Below are 15,264 nucleotides of genomic sequence, written 5' to 3'. Positions count from 1 at the left end.
CAAATGTCAAACTTCTAGCATTACTCATATATCACCCCTCTAACATTAGCAACACAACGGATTGAAATTCTCTATAGTCCAAAATAGTCAGCTAGAAGTGACTGGACTACCTTAATGGCTATATATATATATATATATATAATAATATTTGGAGGTTGTTGAACCATTTTCAAGGGCTATGAGGTGGTTTCGACCACCCCCAAATAATATTGCAAGATAAAAATATGATTTATAGCACATCTTTGAGAGTATTATATAAATCATATTTTTATTTTATAATGATTTAAGACCGAACCATCAATATTGTGGAATAGTTTGGATAAGAAAATTTCAAACTATTTTCTTATCCAATTTTCGAAAGTGTCGTTAAATCTGCCCACCAATGATCGCCCAACAGCGTTGCACAAACGCAAGTCACTTCCGACAACCTGGTTGAACAAGTGTCCCGCAAAGTCTCGGACACGTTGAACTCTGAATCCCACTCACGCATACATACAAACGGAGCCCGACAAACACACACAAGAAAAGAAGCCTTCAAAATAAATAACAAAGGTGGCAGAGAAGGATACAGGGCTGAAGCAATGAACGACAACTGCCCTTCTCTTCTCTAAGGTACGAACTCTACTATGATCTATCCCTCCATTAAGTTCCTAGCATATGTTTTGTTTCTAATCTCTGTTTGGTTCCGGAGAAGACGAGGGAAAATACAAGATAAGTAAATGAAAAAGAAAAGAAAGAAAAAAAAAAAAAAAAAAGAGAGAAGCTTTTTGAAGTTTTGATTCCTGTGGTTTTTGTTATTCCTTTAAGCTTTTTACTAATACTAGGCTCATTTGTAATGTTGTTATATATATGGGTTTCTTTTGCTTTTCCTATGGTTTATCAGCAACCAAATGGAGCTGGTAATATGCATTGCTTCGTTTGGATGACAGAGAGTTATATAGACGTGGTTTTATATCTTAATTTGTGATTTTTTTTTGGCTGACTCTACATGTTTGACGTTTGAGAATCTGGGTTTTCGAATTGACATTCTTTGGTGTTTTTGTTGTGTGTATGTGCGAGTGTTTCTGTCCTATATGTGTTGCAATTTTAAGTATTATTCATTTCAAAGAGATGGGTGTTAAATAACGTTAATGTCATAGCAATCCAACAGTGACTCTTTTTCCTGATGCCGTCTGATATTCTATAGTAACTACGCTAGAGTTGAGGATATAGAGGAAAGGGGGTCAGGATGAGCCTACTGGCCCATGAAAGGTAGGGAAAAAGACAAAAAGGATAAGCCCAGTGTTTCAAAATTTACTTTGTGTGAATGGCAGTTTGGGATGTAAGTCACTGGGGCAAAGCCAATCAATGAGTATGCGGTTGTTTCCCAATCTTTCTCGTCACCCTTGATATTTTTTCACTCCTGGTGTTATTTGTAGGGCCCTCATGGTTAATTGAGAAATTCATTTTGGCCATGTGAGCAATAATAGGTTCTCCGATTGAGAGCTCATTCTATGTTCATTTACCATTCGGCTCGTAGATGTGCTATATGTACTTCTGTGATTAATTAATGATTGCAGATAAAATATTTACTTTCTTTATACTTTTTGTGTATTTGGAGGCGCCTTACGCTTTTAATGAAATCTTATTACTTTTAAAATATATATATATATATATACTTAATTGGTCATAACATTTATCAAAATGTACTCACACAACATGCTCGTTTCTTTTGTCCAAATCTTCTTTCATTTCCTAAGTAGCATAGATAAACCAAAGTTGGATAAATTGAAATTATGGTGAACTGTTATTAAATTGTAGAAGTGGCATTCAAAAGAAGTGGGTTTGGGAGTTTCACAAAAATGTGTTTCGGCATTTGGAAAAATATCAATCATTTGAAGAGATTAAAGACTTTTCCCCTACTTCCTTGTGGCACTTAGTTCACAAGCATCTTCAAAACTTCCAACGCCTAACTCGAGAATTTTCAGTGGAGCATCATCTTTGCTCCATTAGTTCACAAGTCCTCATTTTTAATTGCAGCCCCTTCTTTCACGATCTCCCTCTTGCCGTTGACGGAGCTACTAATTCGTGTGCCCCGCATCTTTCTATTGACCTTGTAATCATTTCCATTATGTCCATCTTGGTCTTGCTTCTTCTTCCTTTTTTTTTTTTTTTTTTTTTTTAACATTTGATTTTTCCTGCCATCTCTCTTTCAAAATGTTAAAGTAGGCATCAGTTTCTGATGGTTGACATGAAGAGATGCCAGCCTTCTTTATAGATAATAACTATAATAAAATTCAGATAACAGTGACCTTATTTGCTCTAATAGCATAATTGAACCGCTGAATGGTTACCTTGTATCTCAGGACTGGCCTTTGAACATTTAGATATTATTATTTTAGAGCTTTTCCTCTGTGGTTCATCTAAACTCTATGTATTCTATCAGTTCTCAATCTAAAAGTTGGTTCAAATTCATTAAAAGCACAGACTGAAAATGACAAGTACATTTGTTAAGGGTTTAAGACTGAAAATGACCTCCTTCGATTATTATTTATTCGGGTATCTTTGATAAACCAGGGAGCGAACTTCGTGTTCATAGCAGAGGCTTGTTACTGATTAAATTGAAGAAAGTGATTTTTTGGGCCAGAGTATAGTCTAGGTCGTATGAATAAGCTCCAAGTTTGTAACTGGATAATGAACCCGTTTAATTTGAGGATCTCCTCAGTTCGTTATATATATAGACCTCTATACATATTAGTTAAACCAGTTTATTGTTTGGCTGATTTGTTGCAAACTGAGCATGGTGAACCATTTTTAGTTTTTGCAATTTGATACATCCAAGTATTAGCCATTGAAGATTACTGTTATGTTGGAGTTAGTCTACATAATCTTCTCACAAACTTCAATGCAAGTAATAATTTTATATCTCTACGACTCCTCTTGAAAAATATTTCATGCCTGGATGTGCATAAGAAGTTAGTGAATTTGTAATCCAATGGTGCCAGTTAATTGTTAGATTAAAGATTTATCTTGTGCTCTGGACTACTGACAAGCAATAATTTTATTGCTAATTCTTTCTCCAGGTCCAATATGGGGAGCTATCGCTCATAGTTATTGTGAAATAATTTGACATATCTCTTCTCATGTAATGGGAATTTGTATGTTTAGTGCCCTTGAAAAAAATGCACCTAAATCCACATAACTGCCTAACCTGCAAGTGTGTTTATTTATCAAAAACCCAACTGTGGGTTTGTAGTGCATAAGAAGATTATGACACTATATGCCAAGTTATATCAGAATGTAGTGATTGGAACTTTATGAAAAAATGCCCTTAAAAATTTGTATTTTTAATGCCCTTGAACAAAAAAGCCCCTAAATCCACAGAACTGCATAATATCAAAAACCAAACCCGTGGGTTGGTACTGCATGTTAGAAGGTCGTGATTCGAGTAATATGAAAAATTGGTCTTTTGAAACATGTAAGATATCAATGGTAGAAATATATATTTCTACTTCAGGCAAATTATTAATTTTAGCTTTCTAAAAATGAGTGGGGACCTCATCATCGCTGACCCAGCCACTGCCCGGCCCTAGGTCACAGCTGTCCTTCAACCGTTATTACCACCGTCCTCCGGCCACAGCCACCGGCATCTTCTTTGGCCATTATGCTAGCCCATTCTCTAGCCGCCTCTTCACGCCAACAGTTGTCACTCGGTTTTCTTTAGCTATTAAGTCAACTCGTCTGAGTCAGTCTGAGTGACCGCCAAATATAATCAAGTCAATAAAGCAAGTTGTAGCTCTACGGGGTACTTCCAAGTGGTGGACGTAAGCCTCTAATGCCAAACCTACCCAAAATTCTTGTGTTTCTTCCTCTCTCTTATTCTCTTACATTTTACATATTATTACAAAATTCTAAAATAAGAAAAGTTATGGATATTTGTAATTTTATCCTGAAAAATTATTGAGTTCCTTTCTTTCCAAATTCTATAGACAACTACAGTTACAAATCATGCTCAAAAGGGACTTCCTTTTGAAGCCTTGAACCATCCAGCAAATATTTTCCTCAGTTTCTATAGACCTACAGAAGAATACATTTATTACATAAGAAATGTTATATTCTCTTGCACTAAGGAGGGGAGAGGAAAATGTAGTTTAAATCTTCAATGTTGTGCCCACAAAAGCTGAAATTGCCATCCCAAGATGAGCGTTGGCAAGATGAAGCCATCCCAAGAGGAGGGGAGAGGAAAATGTAGTTGAAATCTTCAATCATTCCATACTCATAATACTCCTATAGTTTAAAGTTCCTCTAAAATTTCCATCCCTGGCTGTGGTTGCAAAAGCAAATGAGCCAAAGGTACCAAAGTTATGCTGGTTCTAACTTGCAGGAGGTGAAGTCAGCTAGAGTAATGTATCCGGAAACTTCTTGTTTGTTTCATTCAGGAAGGAATTGCATGCTTGAGCTCTCTGATTCCCCTCTTTGAATTAAAGCAAATAACCTTTCTGTATCTTGATAACCTTTCAATTTCCTCCAATTGACCAAATAAAACAATGAAGGAAAACACGATGCAACAAATGTTTTATGTTTAAATATAATTTTTAATATTTATCTAGCAATGCTTTCTTCTGGGCTTGTGCTTTTGAGTTGATGTGACAGCAATGTCTTGTTTTTGTAATCAATTTGATGACATTAAAAGTATGTGGAAATTTTGTATGTTTTTGCTTCTTTGAGGTTATACTCATATCTGGATAATTGTTTCATTTTACAATATCTTGTATCTCACTACCAATTCAGAAGGGTTTTGTGAACGATCATATTGCCAAGGAAAGCAAAGAATCTTACAGGAGCCAATCTTCTATTCTCTTTCTGCAAGTTTTGATCTTTCATGGAGTACAAATCAGATGAAACTTTGCATGGTAATAGCTTATATTTATTTATTTATTTATTGACTTAAAAGCTTTTGGCCATAATTGGAACTTGTTTCATTTTGTTTTCCGAATCTTTGAATCTGTTGCAGTATGTTGCATTTCGTTGAAGGATCTTTTAGAATTTAAATTGTAAATTGAGCAATCATGGATTCTTTTTAGATATCGATGAAGAACCTTGTATTGATTGAAATAATGGTTAGAGTTGGAAAAGAGGAGATTGAATCTGTTAAATATTTATGTTTGGACAATTTAGGGCATCAGTAAAAGATGGTATACTTAGCATGCCCATTGTTCTGTCTTTAAAGCATTTGATTATGTATGTCCTTCATGAGGCATGGTGTGCCTTAAATCTTGTGCTTGACTTTTACAGGCACTTGAGCTAAAAATGCTTTGCCCTTTTGAAGTCTAGATTTTAGTCATTCCTCTTCGTAATTGTCATTTTAGTCAGTCTAAACCCATAAGAGTTGAATGTATTTGAAAGAACAGTTTTCTATGTGGTGACTCATTCACCAACAGGATGCTTAATTGTCAATAAAAGAGAGACATTAACTCATTAAGGCGGTCTCAATGTTGTGAAGAAAGACAACCACATTGAATGATGAGTGAAGTGGATCTGTGTTTTATTTAATTTGAAAGATGGACCAAAAGTTGATAACCATTTAGTGATTATTGTTGAGATTGCTATGATAATTGAAGCCAACTCATTAATGACGGCTTCCATATACAGTGAGAAGGAAAAACGTGAAATCATAATGAAGTTGCTTTTATCTTTCTTTCCCCTTCTTTTTGGAAAACCTAAGTTGACTTTTTTTTGATAAGTAATAATCAAGTTTTATTAAAAGCGTAAGGCGTCTCTACATATACCGGAAGTATACAAGCGGAAACACCTAACTAGAAAAAGAAAAAGACCCACCCAAAATCCAACCTAAGTGGACTTCAAGAAAAGATTTTCTAATGTCTAACAAAAATTTGTGGTTAAACTTTTTTTGAAGGTAACTTTATGTTAAAGGAGCTTTTAAAATTTGAAGACAAGCTAGTAAGACCAACATATGGAAATTATGATGTCAAAAATATATATGCAACTCAAAACCCCTCTTGAGTCAGAAAATAGAACAGAAATAGACTTTTTAATTTTAACTAATATTGCCATAGTATGCATTGAAGAAATGTATGATAGAGAGTGCTTGATTTATAAGTTAAATATAAGAAATTATTGTGGTATGAATTCTAACAGAGTGAACATGAGAAACAATTGACTACAAGAAAGGTGAGATCACAAAATTTGGTTACAAAAGTAGAAGATATCTATTGAAAGGGAAAAGAGCCAAAACTTGGAATCCTAGGATTTCACTTGGAGTGTGCATGTAGCATTTTTGGCCCAATTCAGGTGTTATGTTATTTATTGTTTTCTTTCTTATCATAGTTGGACTAGTAAAACTAGGAACTGGTTTTACGCACAATTCAAAGTATTTAGATGAATATTAACATCTAATTTTACCAATCACTCCTTTGCCTGAAACTCTTTCTAATGAAAATGTTAAGTGCACAGTTTGTTTAGAGACCTAAACTGCTTTTAAATCAAATAAGCTACTATTACTTATGCTAGAATTGATGTCAAACCATGGCCCTATCAGATGTTTTGGTTTAATATGTTTATGGACTTATGACATTGTAATCCTACTTCCAGACACTGAAGTCTTCTGAATTTTAAACCTTATTTCTGACCATATGTGTTTAGTAGAATAAAGTATGTTTGGTGGTTCCCATTTCATTTCTTTGTGAATAGAATTACTTTCAAGCACATGCTGGTGTTTTGTTTTTGGCAAATTGAAGTCGTTCGTGCTTTGAATGCACCAAATGAGAATGAAAACATTCTGGGGACTGAAGTTTCTCAATCCAACCAGAGTGAGATGGATGGCAAAGACGTTCTAAATCCGGTTTTAAGCCCTCCAGTAAATCCTGCACAAGTTAACAGGGCTGAGTGGAAAGTTGGAGAACTTGTTCTGAGAGATGCACCTCCCGAAGAGATGGAGGCTTCTTGGGAAGTTAACATGGAGGCCTGCATTACAACTGATGATGTTATACGGGCTGGAGGCTTTGGAGCAAGGGATGATATAAGTAGCTTTCTTCCTGTCGCTAGTGATTCTACTGACTTTGAAGCTACTATCCGTGATGCCCGAGACTATGAAGAACCACAAGGGGATATATGCAGACCGGGTCTTGGCTGGACTGAAGCTACAGAAGCAAAATAGTTTTGTTGTCACCACCATGCTCAAGTTATTGCACTTGACTTTTCTCATAGTACCTACTTGCTTGTAAGATATTGAGGTATGTTAGCCACATGTTAGTGCATGATCTGAGTTTATTTTTAGGAGCCACTTTATCTTCCCTTTAGCACACACTGTTATTTTCGTGGAAGAGATGTCATCTGTATGTGGAACCAATATGACGTTACTATACATATCTCTCTGTTTAATATGCTTAAAGTCTTCCTCTGTGAGGCTGATGGCTTACATCTATTTCATAATGGTGCAATGTTCTCCTTGCATTTTTTAATTTCCTACCAGAGTTACATCTATTTCATAGTGCGATGTTCTCTTTACATTTTTAATTTCCTACAGAGTTCCCAACAAAGGTTTCAAATGGCCCACAGCCTTCTTGTTATGCTTACAATTGTTATTGAAAGCCAAAAACGTATATGATAACTTGACATATTTTACTATTTTGAGGCCCTTTCTGTACGATGTGGCTCATTTGTGAGGCCAGCGTCAATGCATCATGAGTTGCGTATTGCCTTTTGGAAGATCCTCTGTCCAGGAGCCAGAATTGCCAAAGGGTCATAGGCTGATTTCCTCTGTACAAATATTTCCCACTGAGAGCCAAAGTGAGCTCGCCACTCTTCTTGTTTATTGTATTGGGGCAGATATTGCTTCATTCCCAGTTGGGCTGTGGCACAGAAGTCTAGAATCCTTTTGTTTTGTGTTAAAATGTGTCCTAAGCCATCTCTTCCTGTGGAAGATGGCATTGCAGAGGATAAGAATGCCACTAGATAGAAAACATCTTCATCTGGGGTAACTAAAGATGTTCTATTGTTCCACCTACAACACATAAATAGTGGAAATTCAGGTTGAGATTATGAAATCTGAGTTTGCTAGAAATAATTGCAATAATTAGAGTTATTAAGTTAGTACTTGGATTGGTTGACTGGGTAGATGAGGATAGGACCGTTGCTTGTGTCTGCAAGAATGTTGCCAAAGACGACCTCAGCAAACTCAGAAATTCTGCTCTTGGGGATGAGAAGATTCAGCCATGGATGAGGAACTTCCCATAAACCTTTTGCTTGCAGTTTTTTCTCAGACACATGTACTCTATCCAGAAATTCCACATAGGAAACTTCTGACTGGAAGAGTGTGGATGGGATATAACTCAATTGAGACAATAAGTTCTCGATGCTCTGCATTTGAATACAGAGGTTAAAAGCAAATTTTGGTTAAGTACTGCACACTCTACATATTTACTAACATACAATTTCTTAGTCTCACCTGATTCATAGCTTTAGCCTCATCTGGGTTGAAGTATTTGACCATTTCAAGACAGTACAGAGTTCTTCCATCTGAATTGAATTGATTGGCTTGAAGTGGATCCTTAGGACTGAAAGAAGTTCTCCAGTTATTAAGAAGGCCAGTTCTATTTATTATTACGAACCCTTCGATGTAGTCAAATGAATTCTCAGATGAGATCAAGTTCTCTTGATCATGGGAAAATATGGAGAATTCCGAGTAGAGCACTCTAATCCATTTCGCCTGTCCAGAGTAGATGATTTTGTTATAAAAAAAGCTGCGTTTATAGAGTAGTTCACAGAAAATGGATGTATTCTTACCATCTTTGGTGCTGGTTCAAGAGAAATTCTAGCTTGGGTGATGATGCCAAATTGTCCAAGCCCACCAAGAACAGCATAGAAGAGATCAGCATTTTGCTTCGCCGAGCAGGTAACCACTTCTCCCTTTCCTGCAATCAAAATCTCTGTCTATATCAGTTGTGCCTTTCATGGTTATGATATTCAAACTTGCGGCAAGTTATGGTTGAGTATGGCATCTTCACTTAAGGTTGATGACTGAAAGCATCTCATTATTGTGTGTGGACAGTGGAGGGATATTATTGTCAATTTTCAACAAGAATCAAAATTCTGAACTTACTAGAGTACCCTTGACCTTTTAGTGAAATGCAGTCTCAGGTCCTTTAGTAGTGATCTGTGGTTTGAATGGACATACCTGTGACAATCTCCAGCTGGTAGACGTTGTTGATCTGGGGTCCATGGCGGAATGCCTGCCCGCTGATTCCAGCATTTGAAAGAGTTCCCCCAACAGTGAGATGAAGGTAATCTGTCCAAGATTTGGGTGCCAGCCCATGTTTAAGAGTCTCATGCAGAATATTTATCCACAGCTCACCACCTGAAACGTCCACATAAGGCATCTCCCCAGTGTGAACTTGCATTTCTAGTCCCTGAAGTGATTCCATGTTAATAACTATGCCCTGATGGGCTTGAGCTTGACCCTGGAGGGAGTGACCATGGCCTCTAGCAGCAACTGTTAGCTCTGAAGCAGAGCCCATGTCGAAAATATGCCTTATCGTGGTGGAAATATCGGGCACGGATTTTGGATATAGGACTGCTGATGGGAGGAAATGATATATGTTGCCAAAGTCCTTGGCTGCATGTTGATTGTTCTCAAAACTGAAGTACCCATCTAGGCCATCTGTTTCCAGTGATGACAAAGTATTGGTAGAGTTTAAGAGTTGTGGAGACGTTGGGTTGGCAAAAGAGTGGTTTGAACAAAGATTGATGATTCTATCAGGTGTACAGCTCAAGAATACAATCATAATAATCTTGAGGCATATATTGTTTTGCTTGAGGAAGCTCAAAGGTGGTAACTTCATATTTTTCTGAGGATATGTTTGGGGGGAGAGAGAGGGAGAGAGAGAGAGAGAGATTGCTCAGTGTGCTGAGGTAAAGCAAAAGGAGAGGTGAGGAAAAGGCTTAGGAAATGAAAGGCAGAGAAAAGAATTTAAAGAGGAGGTTTTTGGGCGGCATAGTCAAAACACACATTCAGTGATGAATCTGTATATAGACCGTCTTCCATGTTGTATTCTGTAAGTGTGTGTGGTTTTAGGATTTTATTTGTTTATTTGTTTATTTATTTATTTATTTTTGGGTTCGCTTTTTTTGTGTTCCAAAGTGGATGTTGTGATGAAAGTGAAGATTTCACGTCTTGAGGCCACTTTCTGCTCAGTTACGTTAGAACCACATTTTTCTACCTTTTTTCCTTACCATTTCTGGAGCATATGGCTTGCTATTTCAAGCAATGAATAGTACACAAAGATGCCCAAAGCCTTCATATATACGTTTTGTTGCAATGGGATTCAATTTTCTGATCGTGGAGTGATCGGCGGGCCGGCCCCTACTAAGTTGCATGCTGTTACAGCCAAGTGTGACAGATTATTGGGTCCCACTGCAGTGGGAGTTCTTGGGAAGTGTGTGGTTTGTGGTATAGGTTTCTCTCCTTGAGCAGCCTTCAATAATTTCAAGTACCACTCAAATGCCTGCCATCTTCCAGTATTAAGGAAATCCACTATTTGATTCATGGCTATCAACTCTGTTAAGAGCTCAAAATTTTGATCTATTTTGGTGTGTATCAGCCATGTACTTCAATATTATATTAAATTGAGGAGGAGAAAGCTCTTCTCAAAACTGGGTTTGAGAGAATTTTTCAATAAACACATTTATCCCTAGAATATGTAAAAATTTACGTGAGAATCGCATGCTCCAAGTCTCCAAGGACAAATGTAAGTTTAATAGAGAAACCAAAACGATGAGTCAGTAACTTTGATTGGAAGGGCACTGATGAAGTAAATCAATGACGATAAAATTCTTTGCCTGCTTAGATGTGATGTAAATTAAAGGTAAATCTTTGTGATGGAGTTGAGATTTTAACCTTTATAAACATGACTGATTTGTGTTCTCATGTTGACGTTCACATTATGATATTAGGTGTGGGTCCTGAAGCACGTGAACCCCATAAGGTTGGGGATGAGAGAAGTGGGGGGCTGCCGGGTGGAGGAGAGGGCTGTCATGACCTTGACTCCGAGGTACCAACCCTGTCATCTATGTTCCATTAAGTGAAAGGTAGGTCTGTGTACTTTCTTCAGAGGACCTTTATATAATCTTATGACTGTAGAAAAGTTCCTTTGAGATAACAACTTGCTTGGTTGGTGGCTTTTGACCTTAAAAAAGCCATGAAATCTCCATTCAATCTGCTTCTTTTTTCACCAAGTGAGAAAAAAGGTGACTTTTTTTTTTTTTTTTTTTTTTGGGGTTCCTCCTGTGCTTGCTGTTTTACCCAATAAATATCAAGCTTTGTGCATCCATGAGTCAAATAAGTGTCTCCACTTCGCAGTAGTATCCATTGCTTGTAATGGGAAAGTGGGGGTCCCTGGGGGGGGGGGGGGGTGGTTCTTGGATCTCTGTAGAGGGAGAATGGCAAAGGTAAAAGACAGTTTGAATGGTGGAAACACTAAAAAGGTCTTTTGGTGTTTAACCTAAGAGCTAGATTGGCTTTGAAGTCTTAGATCCCAGCAGTGGGGCAACCCTAAAATGATTCCCCTTTTGATACTTGTTCTTGCACTGCATTTTCCTGCCTAACAAACTACTATGCTGCGAATTATCACCACTTTTACTTTTCTAGTTGGGTGACCAGAAAACACCCATTTTCATTCTCCAGCTCTTTCTGTTTCTGCATTATTTATTTCGCATTTTATATATTATAATCCACAACAAATCCATCATATCAAAGCTATATGATATTGAAAAGCTTATTAGTGATGAAAACACACACATATATACATACATGTATTGTAATGTTTATGCCTTTGTAATATAATGTTTCATATATTAAATGTCTTGGTCGTCTCTTTCTGATATTTTCTTGTCTCTCTTAATCATGTGCATTGTGACATTGTTGCAATTATTGGGGCTTAGATACGCGTACTATTTGCTTTGGCAATGTTAGGCCATAAGAATACGCGTGTCCACATATAAGCTTTCGTATCACGCCTTATATATCTAGGACTAGGACTTATGATACCCATTCGCTTTCACGTGTCAACAAGTTGTAAAATAATTATACGTCTACTTTTTTTTTTTTAATAACTTTATAAATCATAGAAGGTCGTGAGAAAAAAAGAAAAAAAAACAAAAATTAAATCTTGATAGATTAGGGTTTCATTTATCAACCACTCTCAATAGTCAATTCTGATAGCTTACGTTTCCCCTCAGATTGCAAAGAGACAAACCTAATTTCATTTTGATCTTGGTCTAATATTAAGAGCAGGGTGGTTGCGGAGTACCCATCATACAAATTCTTGGTCTAATATCAAGACTTAAGAGTATGGTGTGATAATGAGAGAGATTTTTTTTTTTTTTCCTGTTTTATATTTTACAAAAAAGTATTTAAAATCTCATTTAGTTTTTATATTTATTTGTCATCCGGAGAGCGAAAGAGTCGATTCTCTTATGTTGAGTTGTTAAACGATGTTCGAATATCGATTAAATAACTAAATTCACAATTTCTTATACTTTTGGAAGACGAAGTTTCCTCTGACTTTGTAAGAATTTCATTAAAATTCTCATATCAAATCTCTTCTTTTATTTATTTATTTTTCTTCTTTTGTCAGGTACAAAGAGAAAACCTTTTTTCGACAAGAAAATATTGCTGTTCTTTTTTTTTTTTGAGAAATAATTTCCAGCTACTAGAAAATTAGATAAATTGACACCCTATAGAATATGAAATTCGGAAAATAATTTTGCAAAACTAAAGAAATTGAAAATGCAGTGAGCATGATGGGAGGTGAAAATGTCCAGTGACATCTGTGTCATTTTTCAACCCTAGAACTATGTGGTGTGTATTCATTGGCTCCGCTTGTTAAAGATTTTTAGAAGATTTTTAATTTTTTGTTTGATGAAGTGTTTAATCAAGTCGTGGTTTAAGTTGAGTGTTTTGCATCCTTTAATAGGACGCAAACACGTAAGCTTGAAACACCAAAAAATAAAATAGCATTCATACTAAATAATTTTTCTTCTCTTAACAAAATGTTTTATAGACAAAATACCCATTAACAAATTCATCGACAAAACCACCGAAGTCATCGTCTTGGTTGATTTTGAAAACTTTGATGTCAAGGGTTCGGAGGTGGGTGGGGGGTTTGGTGATGGGTGGTGGGGGGCATTAGAGAATTTTTTTTTTTTTTTTTTTCCAGATTATTTAAGCACCAAGAGGTATTTCATTTTCTTAGGGGGAGGTGATGACATGATATATAGCATTATTCCGTCAAGGAAGTCTTTTCTATATTTTAGGTAGGAGCAATAATTGGTAGATTTTTTTGGGGAGCCAAGAGGGGTTTTTTCTTTTAGATTTTTGGGAGAGCAAATGGCTCTTGCCTCTGCCTACTTAGAGAAAAGAAAAAAAAAAGAAAGAAAAAAAAAAGAAAAAGAAAATAATCAGGGGTATGCATGTGTGAAGACTTAACATTATAGTCTTTGCCATCGATCACTTAGCCAGATAACGTCAGCTTGAACTAAGAAAATACTTGGGGTATTATTACTTCTTTATAAAATTACATGTAAATCTACATGAGTCACGTAATGTTATATGGATTAAAAATTAAAGTAATAAAATTTGATCGATAAATTTAATTGTTTAGTCGTTGAAGTGATAAATGTTATATGAACTGTCACGTATTCAATTTGTTAGAACAGTCGACTGCGTGACGAGGTAATTATCGGAAGTGCTTGCAAGGAGAGAAGAAATTAGCAAAAGACTTTGCTGGTGTGGGCCAGTGGAGACAGCTCCGAAGCTTAAGTCAATATAAATCAAAGTGAATAATCGTATAGAAAGTAAGATAGGGATGGAAGGAAGGAGGCGAAAGTCCCCTTTTACCTTATATTTGCCGCACTTTATAACATATTTTGTCATAATTAACCGTCAACCACATATTATATTTTTATTAGAAATTTTCTACTACAAATATTCTTTATACCCCACGATCCCCATCATGCCTACTGCCTGATGCCGAGAATCTTAAAACCATTCTTAACGTGACTTAAGAAGGGATTCAATACGAAGCAGTTTAGAAGTTGTCGGGTTATACAATGGTTTTACGCCAACCCCATAGAATTTAGTGGCTAATATTATGGTATTCTTTTAATTTTTCTTAGGTTGTTTGGTTTTGATTGGCTATTTCATGGCTCCCTATTTGGATTACAGTCGGTGCACACATGGATTTCTCTTGCTAGTGCATAGGGTTACAAACCTTTCAAATATTCCTACTTTTTTCCGTACGGAGAAAAAGACAAAAATAAAAAATAGTGAAAATAAAAAAAAGAAGAGCACCTTCACGTAGACAATTTTTGCTTTCAATTTCGCAATCATGAATTATTTTATCCTGCTAACCAAAATCTAAACAAAGATTTAAAGCCAAAAGGCTAATCTTATTAAAACTAGAATGACCATGGGGTCCAAAATCCAAGCAAGGACTCGGCAAAATGATTCCTTTTTATATTTTAATATTACAAAGTCTTTTGAGAAAAAAACAATCTTTTGTTGAAAGTTATCATCGGTCTCCTTATCCGTGAATTTATTTATTTAATTAATATTTTATTATTTCATCTTACACGTAAGATAAACTATAGGTTTGCACTCATGATTTCATGCTCTGATACCGTGTTAAATAATTACTAGTTCCAAAAGTTCAAGTTCATAAATAAAAAATGAATTTAATTATTTAATTAATATTTTTAATACTTTTTTTTCTTCATAAAAGCCGTGAAAAAAGTTTATTCCACAAAAACGAAAAAAGAAAAAGGAAATCTTAGCTTTCTAAGATATCAAATAGTTCTCTCCAATATTGGGAAAATCCAAATGAGGGTGAGTTTGGATTGCATATATAGAGGAAACATTACTCATTTTTGATATGCACCACACATAATATACTCATTACAAATCCAAAATAAGTAACCATAGTGCATTAGATTCTATCCAACAAATAATGGCAAACCTATGTGCAGAATTGGTCACAAAAGTGTCATTACATCGTATAGAAGTAAAAGCAGTTTGGAGTGCTTTACGAATGTTTTGTAATTTTCTTTGGACGTTTGTTAATGTTTTTATTTTGAAAAAGAAAACAAAAAGGATAAATATAGAGCATTATGATCAAACAAAGCCTATGTGTATGGTGCTTCAACCATACATTGATCTTAAAGCGCAAATGCATCTAGACATTTGATGCCAAAAATTGTCTCTTAACTATT

The 15,264-nt window shown here is 35.8% G+C and overlaps 2 protein-coding genes across 5 annotated transcripts; one reads left to right on the top strand and one right to left on the bottom strand.

Moving 5' to 3' along the window:
- The first annotated feature begins 516 nt into the window (after positions 1-516).
- LOC132161643 (uncharacterized) lies at positions 517-7,423 on the top strand. Of its 4 annotated transcripts, none has more exons than XM_059571804.2 (3): positions 517-612; positions 4,771-4,892; positions 6,738-7,423. In XM_059571804.2, the coding sequence occupies exons 2-3, from the start codon at positions 4,862-4,864 to the stop codon at positions 7,154-7,156; spliced, it is 450 nt and encodes a 149-aa protein (XP_059427787.1). In that variant the 5' UTR covers positions 517-612; positions 4,771-4,861; the 3' UTR covers positions 7,157-7,423. The 4 variants fall into 4 exon arrangements, with proteins under 4 accessions (XP_059427787.1, XP_059427788.1, XP_059427790.1 ...); XM_059571805.2 differs by having other exon boundaries at positions 6,691-7,423; XM_059571807.2 differs by having other exon boundaries at positions 518-612; positions 6,809-7,423.
- LOC132161642 (cytokinin dehydrogenase 1-like) lies at positions 7,325-9,840 on the bottom strand. The gene is made up of 5 exons (XM_059571803.2): positions 9,176-9,840; positions 8,785-8,912; positions 8,447-8,707; positions 8,096-8,358; positions 7,325-8,002 (listed from the first exon to the last, which is right to left on the bottom strand). Exons 1-5 carry the CDS (start codon positions 9,837-9,839, stop codon positions 7,681-7,683), a joined length of 1,638 nt encoding a protein of 545 aa, XP_059427786.1. The 5' UTR covers position 9,840; the 3' UTR covers positions 7,325-7,680.
- Positions 9,841-15,264: the final 5,424 nt, after the last annotated feature.

This window comes from Corylus avellana, chromosome 10, assembly GCF_965113065.1.
Source record: "Corylus avellana chromosome 10, dhCorAvel1.hap1.2, whole genome shotgun sequence".
Classification (NCBI taxonomy): Eukaryota; Viridiplantae; Streptophyta; class Magnoliopsida; order Fagales; family Betulaceae; genus Corylus; species Corylus avellana.
Note: the sequence above shows the minus strand (reverse complement) of the source record. Positions and strands in the feature narration are given on the sequence as shown.